The sequence below is a fragment of the Nasonia vitripennis genome, chromosome 5, assembly GCF_009193385.2.
Source record: "Nasonia vitripennis strain AsymCx chromosome 5, Nvit_psr_1.1, whole genome shotgun sequence".
Taxonomy (NCBI): domain Eukaryota; kingdom Metazoa; phylum Arthropoda; class Insecta; order Hymenoptera; family Pteromalidae; genus Nasonia; species Nasonia vitripennis.
In genome coordinates this window covers 1,387,975-1,397,353 of record NC_045761.1, presented here as the reverse complement: position 1 = coordinate 1,397,353, position 9,379 = coordinate 1,387,975, and the positions used below count along the sequence as shown (strand labels likewise).

Sequence of the window (9,379 nt, the reverse complement as noted above, 5' to 3'; positions counted from 1 at the left end):
ATTTTCTAAAGACACACACACACACACACACACATATATATATATATATATATATATATATATATATATATATATATATAAATGCGTAAAGAGATATATATTTCAAAATTTTTATAAAAACGGGATAAATAAATAATAACAAAGTTGTAAGAAAAAGAAGAAATGTTTTTTTATGAAACACAACGCATATGTATTTTCATTAAATGATCGCTAATTGCGACCGTCTATTACATTCTTTCATTAATTCTACAAGACTCGGATAAGTTAGATTTAAAATCTAATCATAATCCAAGATCAACAAATATATCGACAGAGGAAAAAGGCAAATATCGCTTTGATAGATTACAGCATCTCAATGCTTATGCGCGCATCGTGAAACTTGTAATAATTGCTTAATAACTGCCAGTTATCTCTGTTACTTGCAAATATAATTTTCTATAATTTATAATACTCTGCATTAACAATATTCGTCCAGGACGGCATGTAGCCAAAAATATTATCAATCAGCTTGACAAATTTTATATTTTCGGTCCACAAGTATATTCGACAATCACTCATACATCAAAACCAGGGCTGTTTTGGACTCGTTTAAATAATTCATTACTTTTTTTTTTTAATTCATAATATGCTGCAAAATAAGCATCATATCAAGATTAATAAAAAAATCATGAAAGTTTTTGGGACAATAGAAATATCGAGCCAATGCGTAATTCATATTTTTTATCTCCTTTACAAAGTTCGGATGAATTACTACAACAATTCTGCCAGAATTAATTAAAAATAAATAAATATGAAAATAGTACATCATAAAAAATTATCTTAATAAGACTTCTTACTTTATAGAGGCAGTAAATTTTTTTATAATGTATAAAAGAAAGAAAAAAAATATGCAAACAAATATACTTTATTCACCTTAAAACGATCAGTTACAGAATATAAAGCAAAAATTAAAAAAATGTATAGTTTCACGCTAAGGTAAAAATAATTAATTCTCAATCTCATTTGTACTGAAATGAGATACCTATATTAAAAAAAGTAAGAAAATTTGAAATAAATGATTTGAAAATTAAAATCAAAAGAGAATTTAATCGTTGTAAATATTTAGTTTACATTTTCTTTAAAAATTTATACAAATTAACTTGCCTTAAAAGCGACTTTAATATTACTCTATATAAAGAAATAATAAATCGTTCAGTTGCATAACAAGGTTAGTATACTTTGTAACAGTGCCCAAACATCCATAATTTTTTTATTTACCTAGAGTGTATACGAAATGTTAAATTGTTAGCTTAATTTTGTTAAAATAATTAATTTTTGAACTAAATAAAATTTAATAACCCTCAAAGACTTCACAAGCTGCAGATGAGAGAACGAGAGGGAAACAAACACAACGGTTTTTTGTATACATATCAAACTGCCGAATTCTATAAAACTTATTAATTTCATTAATAACGTTTTATTTTATCCTTACAACCATTATCTGGCAACTCCAAAATTCATTTTCTTATGAGCCCTAAGTTGCTTTTAATATTATATGGTTACCTTTTGGCAGGTACATATTTACAATCCAACAACAGTTAAAGTAATTAATATTAAATTAGTTTTAAAGAAACCTTGAAAAAACAACTTCTACCTAAATTGATCAATTATAAAAATTTCGATTCACTATTTGACGAATCATTCGCGGCATGTAATTATTACTTCATCGTTTGTTTTCATCTCGTTCGTCATACATACGGCTGTCGCGCGCCATGCCAAATCAAAGACGTCCTCTTTATCCGATAATCAATGCTCAATTGATCTTTAAATTGCACAGCCCTAGCTCGGATTTCTTTTACAGAATCAGAGGGAACTAAAGGTCGTAGTTAACTTTTAGCCATTAAAGACTATCGATCGAGAGGGTTGGGGGTAGCGAAGAGGAGTAGGGGCGATAGATTTCTTCGTTTCCATTTCCTTTTTCTTTCATTTCTTTCGTAAGAGAATAAATTGACTAGCATACCAACCAGTGGGCGGTACTTTTGCTCGATCAACAGCATCTAATTTTTTTGCATTTTCATTGAAGTGTGATGTATGTGTATATGTGTGATTAAAAACGGCGCGCGATTCAAAACCTTGGTTGTTTAAATGTACCATCCTCATCAACAACATCATCATCACCACCATCACTTTGCTAACTCATGCGTTTGCATAAATTGATCGACAGAACGGTCGCGAATCGAAGATTTTTTGTCAGTGCTTGTCATTGTCTGGTTGTTCGTCGATGATCGTATGAAGGTCGAGCGCTGCTATTACTGCCGCCGCTCGTCGTTAGCATGGTTGTTGAGCTAGGGTGTCGAGGATCGCGCGACACAGAGTGCGCACATTCGGTTGCGCTATGCTCTCGCTATTCTCCATCTGCAGCGACTCCAGGATCTCCACGCCGCCCTCCTTCACCAACATCTCGCAATAACGTTTCGCTTTAAAACAAATATTTCCTCGTTAAGAATCGTTAACAAAACCAGGCCAGTTTCATTTGCATCGTGCGACAAGTTTGAAATCTTTGGGTAATGGTCGTGTATATGAATGTATGTAGCGATTTGAAAAAAATTTGAAGAAAATTAACTTACGATTCTTGGTACAGACATGGTGTATGGCCCAGACGGCCCAGAGCTGCACGGGATAGGCATCGGAGCAGCGAAGCAGCGGGAAGAATGGTTGAAAGCTTCGATAGGCGACCATCTCGCCCTGGGGCGTTTGCCAGTTGGTAACAGCGCGGGCCAGCTGATCCAGCAACTGGTTGCGCGTCGGCAGTAGCGGTACTGTGATCCACAATCGGGGACCGTCGCTCAGCAAGTGGGCCGCTATTCCGGCCGCGAAGTAGGAGACATCGATGTGTTTCGAGTCCAGGAGTTGCGACAGCATCGTAATGAAACGCGGCTGCATCAGACGGTGCCTTAGGTGGCCGACCTAGTTTTTTCGAGTTGAAAAAGAGAAACGATGTATGGTGAGATACGGTTGTTAAATTTCATTGCTCTTGTACCGAATGGGACTTTGCATCAAAATTTTAATTGCTTTTAAGAGGTTGTGATTATGAGACCTTGGTGAATAAGAGGCTAGTTTTACTGGCTAATAAGTATGCGGCAATAAGGTCGGGAGATTGATGAATTATGAACTCATTTTTGATTGGATTTAACGCTCTTGCATTTTCTCGTTATCGGCAAAAAGGTTAGAAAAAAAACCGTTGACATCGATCGTTTTTTGATGGTATGAAACTTGTGCATGATATAGACGTGATGAATAATAAGTACATACATATTTACATCTAGTGGTATGAATATAGAACTTTACACCAGTAAGTATATACATTTATGCTTGCTATTAGTAACTTTTTGATTCTTTATTCGAATGAATGTTGCTAGTCTTTAGTTTTAATCTTTCGAAGATTTTTTCATCAGTCAGTTAAATATTGTTAAATTGTAGTAAGTAATTCAAAGGTTTCGAGGGCATGACGTTCATAGTAAAATTTTAGCGCTTACTAACCTCTTTAATTCGGATCTGTTTAGAAAAAAAGAAAAATGTCGATTAAACGTTAATACTGTCTACTGCATACTTTTACGAAATAGCAAATGAAATTTTGATGCAAAATCCAATTTGACGGTAATGCATTTGCATGTGAATTGGTACGATTTCGGTTTTCTGCCGCATTTATGCAGAAAGAATAGATAATAAATTCGCAGTTACAAACTATTAATAGCAAAAACGTTCAAAAGGATTATGAAAAATTCCTGTAATTTTTAAAAATTCAAAAGAACACATCGCGCAGTATCTGACTTTCAACAAAAAGCGCCTAAAGCTGTCAAGCACTTGGAATCGAATAGTAAAGTGGAAGGACATACCTCGGCAATGTTGTTCAGAAGCCCCAGCACTTTCGTTTCAACGCTGGATTCGCCCTGAAAGCTGTCGAGCACCTCGAGGAACAACTCCATGCCACCTTCCTCCAAGAAGACCTTGCAGGTCGCGGCACTCTCGTCGGTCAGATTCCACAAGGCGCTCAAGGTGAACTTCATCGTAATGTCGACCGATTTGGACTGCACCTTTGAGCGTACCATCGACAGGAGTTTCGACATGTACTGGGGCTGAGCGCCCAGCATTGACGTTTCAATGGTCGAAATTTTAGCGGCCAGTATCGAGCAGATCGCCACAGACATGCGGTTCATAGAGGCGTCGTCGAAGGCCGATAGACAATTCATCACCAGCTTTGCGCACCTGTAACCGTGAACGTAAATTGATTCATTATCGGGATATGAGGATAAGTATGAATGAGCACCTAGTCTTGACACTGGATGATTGCTATACCTGTATTTGTCGAAAGCTACGTCCTGGAGAATTCTGTCACTGCACAGTGTCAGCAGAGTATTCTTCTGTAGCTGATAATGATTGGGATAAGACTCCATAGCCGTGAGCGTCAGGTCGACGATTTGCTTCAACACAGAGGGATGGATCTTTGTAGCGAGTTCTCCCTTCGTAAGATTATAAAGACACGCAGTGGCTGCCATTTGTACGCGGAATTCTTGTGGGTGAGCCCTCATTCCAGGTATGACGAGTTTTATTACGTCGACTCTGGCTTCTTGGAAGTATGACGTTAAGCGAAACAGATTGTACAAGCATTTTTGTACATAGATCGGCCTGTTTGGATACCTTCTGAGAGACTCCAAAATTTGAGATTCTGTTGCAGTACCACTCACCTAAAAAAATAAAAGCATTAATAAACAAAGCGCTTTTCGACGTTATACTTGATAAACTGCAAGTATCAAACATACCACAAGATCAGGCCTGTAATTTTTGTTTGATGGATTCATGAGACAATCTTCGAAACAAGCGTCAGAGTGTACAAGACCTAAGAATTTCAAATGCTTATGGGCTTGTATGAAATTCCACAGATCCTTTCCATCTATCTCGTCTTTGCCTGCCAAAATTTTAAAACGTTAATAAAGACGTTTACAAGTTGAAACATTATTTCTGAATAGGTTTGCAGAAAATAGCTATTTTATTCTACCTGATACATCCAAGCTTTTTAAATGCGGCATACAATCAGTTGCTTTCAACAAATCTGTTATCTTGGATCGTACAGGCGCAAACACTTCAAATACGTACGCATCTCGTTCGTCTGATATATCTAAATTCCTTAATTCATTCAATTCCAACAATACCGATATCATATTTCCACAGCCACTTATTTTTAAATTATACATAGTTAATGCTTTCAATCTGTCCTTGCACTTTCTCAATGGGGAAATATCATCGACTCTGGTGCAAGAAATGTCAAGGCTCTCTAACAGTGGCAAATCCTCAACAACTATTTCTAACCCGTGCTTATTGAATTCAGTACCAGATACATTTAAGATCTGCAAAGCACGAAGTTTACTTAATGCCACTACAACACAATATCTGTAAGAAAGATTATCAAGATCAATGAAAGGTTTTCACAGCAGAGCAATTAGTGAATAAAAAAAAAATGAAACCAACCTTGAACAATCCATAAAACTTCCTCTTGCAACACTTAAAGATCTAAGATTTTGCAAACTCCAATCACCCAAACAACTAATTAAATCATTAACAGTAATTTTTAACCCATTCACCTCTAAATCTATAACTTTATGCTGCTTTAAAACTATAAGCCCTTTAGCAGTAAGGTTTGATGCATCTTTTAATTTAACATGCCTGAAAGGTTTAAAAAAGATTATTATCATTCAAATAATAAGTGTCAGTGTGAAAGGCATGATGTTGTACCTGAGCCTCGTGGTTTTTGAATCAAAAAGTGTGATGATCAAATCTGACAGCTTCTTTCTTTCGCATAGGCTGTAAAGAAGCTGCTCAGAAATTTCTGCTGGTAAGAAGGTGTCAGGATCTTTAAAGCTGAGTCTAGTACAAGAATTCAACATAGCATGATTATTTGGTGCATTGGTTGGTAGAGCACCTTGAGAAGAATCGGAGCTGCCTTCGCCTACATTGCAGCTCATTTCTTCATCTAGAAAGGTAAGCAATTTAAAATCAGTATCAGTATGAGTATGATTTAAAAGTTCTTCAATATTTGTTTACCAAGTGATGGCGTAGACAAGCAATTGCTGGAAGTTCCACCCGATTCCGAAGGGTGGAAATCACAGAGTGCCATAACATTATCACAGATATAGTCAATGCAGACTTCCTGCAAGCTTCTAGGCGACTCAAACATCTTGTATTTTTCTTGTATCACTGACACATTGATTGAAATTTCGTTCCACCACTCGCTCTTCCACTTTGTTCAATCTACTTTGTCGGCTTTGTCCACAGCATTTTCTGTAATTGCATGCAAAACATTGTTTATGAGGTGTGCGTGTTCTTTCTAAGCCCAATGAATATGTAAGCCTATATCTGTTTGCTTGGCTCTTAACCACAAAGCCAGCACGTCTCAGCAGAATATCAAAGATAAAACTAGGTACACGTATATATGTCTACAACTGTCCAATGCATACTCTAGAAGTGTCTTCCTTGCTGCTATTTTGACTCGCGCATCTGTACAACCAACCCGGCAATGTAAAGCGTGTTAACCAGAACAACAATCAACGATAATTGTGCTGCCCGACAGATGCGTGCCACTTCAATTACACTCCCGAGTGCTAACAACTAAGCCTAGCCCCGAAAAAAGCACTGTTCTTGGTACGCGGGTCCTGGCAGAGCACAGGATGAAAGTCCAGAGCACATCGGAGCAGCAGGAGTGACTAATAAACAAACTGGCTCGCTCGAATCACGTGCGCTATCGAACGATACTAAACGTCTCTCTATCTCTTGGGATATAGGTAGCCTGCTGGCTACTAAAATATACTGGCGGCTGGCACTCCTCGGTCGATGGCAATGATGTCATTAAAAAGGAGAGGAGTACCTATATAGCGGCGGCGCTCGGATTATTCTAATCTTGTTATCTTCCGCGTTCTGGGCAACGCTAAACTGCAGCTAGCCATCAGGCAGCAGCTTCTCGCGCGAGCGTGTACTTACGGAACTGAACTGCTCTCTCGCGCTTACATAAGCCTAGCTCGCACACATCAACGACGGGGAGAGCCTTGGCCGTCGAGTCGAGAGAGCAGGATATGCTCGAGTCCTCGCCACATATTTTTCTAGAAATTTCGCGCAGTTTAGCAGACGGACGTCGCTGCCAGTGCTACTGTCACGAGGTCTACGTATATACAACAAAGTCGCGGTGCTCGCCAGCACCAGCATAGACATATAGCGCGGATAAAGGGCGGTGGTGTGTCCTACTTCTCGACTCCGTTAGAAGGCTGCGAGCGCACTCCGCTCCGAAATGAGCAACGTAAACAAGACAGCTGTGCGCCGTGTATCGGCTCTCACCTTGGCTGCTGCTGCTGCATTTATCGCCATCTTGAGAGAGTTTCCCATCTGTCAAAATGCGCGTAGAAAGAGAGAGAGAGGGAACGATGAGAACAACACACAGTTTCTGGTGCGTATACGTATAGGTATACACGCCCGCGCACTGCACTGATGCGACTACGCGACTGATGCACCCCCGCGAGGGAGGGATTCGATCGTAGGTGGTGAGTATACGCGTCGACGAAGGCTTCCTTGTTCTCGAGTCTTGAGATGTCTTTCCCGATGAAGTCGAGAGGACGTCAAGAGTTGCGCGCAGAGAGCACACAGTCGCGCGTGCACATCAGCCTTTCCGAGAGCCCAGTATGGACTAGGTTCGTCTGTGCTTTATTTCGAGGAGAGGGCTATACTAGCCGCGAATGCCGCGATCGAAAATCTCTCGCGCGACGCGACCGACGAGAAGTTGGCTACGCATGTGCTTGTGTGTTCTACGTATATGTATGTGGGAAAGATATATGGTAGAATATAATAGGCCAAAGCGTGGGCGTCGCTACTTTCTATTGAGAGAAGGCGCGGCTATATTTGTAGACGCGAATGATGATGGGCACTTTGGTTTATTGCTCTTGTGGAAAACATAGGAGGCGATGCGATGTATAATATGAAGTTGGAGCGAGCGCTGGCGCGACTAGGAGCGGGAAATTCAAAAGTAATTTTATTCTAATTACTGCTGGTTCGTTAAAAAATAAAAAAAAATATATATATATATATATTCGACAACCAACTGGACGAGGCAGAATTGAACCGAGGCTTTCACGAAACTCGCTCTATCCACCCCGGCATCTCGTACACTCGGTACCGCGCGCGTGCCCGAGTACCATTTACATACGGGATCTATGTGTGCGTGCTTTCATATCGGATACTTTCTATTCATTATCATAGGCCGATTGAAAAATCGAGCGGCTCCGAAAAATCGCGCTCCGCTCGCGGATGGGAGTAGCCGCTTTCGCCGAGCGTTTTCTCGCTTTCCAAAGAAACTACAAACGCTCGGTATCGATGTACGCTCAAGTTTTGTTTTCGGCCGGAAAACTCTGCGACGTGTCTATGTGTCTCGAGTTCACGGCCGAGTGACCTCTCGAATAAGCGAGACGATTTGGTATGCATGAATCGGAAGGATCAGCGCTCGTTATTTTCATTCGAGAATCTCGAAAGACGGAAAGAAAAATTTTTACAACCGATTTCTCGTCGGCGTTATATAAAAGCATTGAATGCAAATATTCGCGATAAAGCTGCGAAACGTAACAATGCAAATTCGACGTAGGTATGCATACGTTTATCTATTGAAATTCTCCGCTTGTCTCTCGCTGCCACTACATGCACCATATATATATTTACATACAATTATTGCGCGCTATTTTTCTCTCCTCGCCTCGCGTATAGAAATATCCAACTAACAACAATAGCGAGAGCTATAAACGCGCGTTATAAAAGTCTGCGATACAGCGCAGCACAAAAGGACGGCCCGACAAAGCGAATCGGCTACCGGTCACTTATATCACCCGCGTGTACAACATTCGTAAACGAGACACGCTCCGTCCTCGTCGCGACGAGCATAATTCAACGAGTCTCTCGCTCGCTCACTTTTTTCGCTTCTTTTTATTTTCCCTCGTTGGAATCGACGGGAAAGAGGAAGCGCAGTCGTCGAATAGAAGCGAGAGCGGCGCTGTACGCCGCGCGAATGCGAATTTTAGCCGAATTTCGCTGCGGCGAAACCCACGCATCGGGATTTTCGAGTAGCGCATGGATCCGGCTTCTTTCTGTTTTTTTTTTTTTTTTTTTTTTTTTTAACTCCACGAGTGTACTCGATACATGCCTGCGGTTTTTACATGCTCAGCTGACTCCGCATGCGGCTCTTGCAAAAGGCGCGAGAAATTTTTTTCCGCAGAGGAGAAATTCGCGCTGCTCTACAGTCAACTGAATGCGCTGCCGCTTTTTGTCGAGTTCTCTTTGCGCGCGGATTAATTGGTTCGAGGTGTGAATAATT

General features: G+C 40.2%; 1 protein-coding gene across 5 annotated transcripts; it reads right to left on the bottom strand.

The window, feature by feature from the left end:
• Nucleotides 1-147: 147 nt before the first annotated feature.
• Nucleotides 148-7,756, bottom strand: LOC100122335 (protein zyg-11 homolog B). Of its 5 annotated transcripts, none has more exons than XM_008203580.3 (11): nucleotides 7,363-7,756; nucleotides 6,079-6,315; nucleotides 5,770-6,007; nucleotides 5,506-5,700; nucleotides 5,036-5,427; nucleotides 4,800-4,945; nucleotides 4,336-4,724; nucleotides 3,876-4,245; nucleotides 3,520-3,534; nucleotides 2,607-2,946; nucleotides 148-2,456 (listed from the first exon to the last, which is right to left on the bottom strand). In XM_008203580.3, the coding sequence occupies exons 2-11, from the start codon at nucleotides 6,209-6,211 to the stop codon at nucleotides 2,308-2,310; spliced, it is 2,367 nt and encodes a 788-aa protein (XP_008201802.1). In that variant the 5' UTR covers nucleotides 6,212-6,315; nucleotides 7,363-7,756; the 3' UTR covers nucleotides 148-2,307. The 5 variants fall into 5 exon arrangements, with proteins under 5 accessions (XP_008201802.1, XP_003425272.1, XP_008201803.1 ...); XM_008203581.4 differs by lacking the exon at nucleotides 7,363-7,756 and adding an exon at nucleotides 7,012-7,336 and having other exon boundaries at nucleotides 174-2,456; XM_008203582.4 differs by lacking the exon at nucleotides 7,363-7,756 and adding an exon at nucleotides 6,899-7,015 and having other exon boundaries at nucleotides 174-2,456.
• Between the last annotated feature and the right edge of the window lie 1,623 nt (nucleotides 7,757-9,379).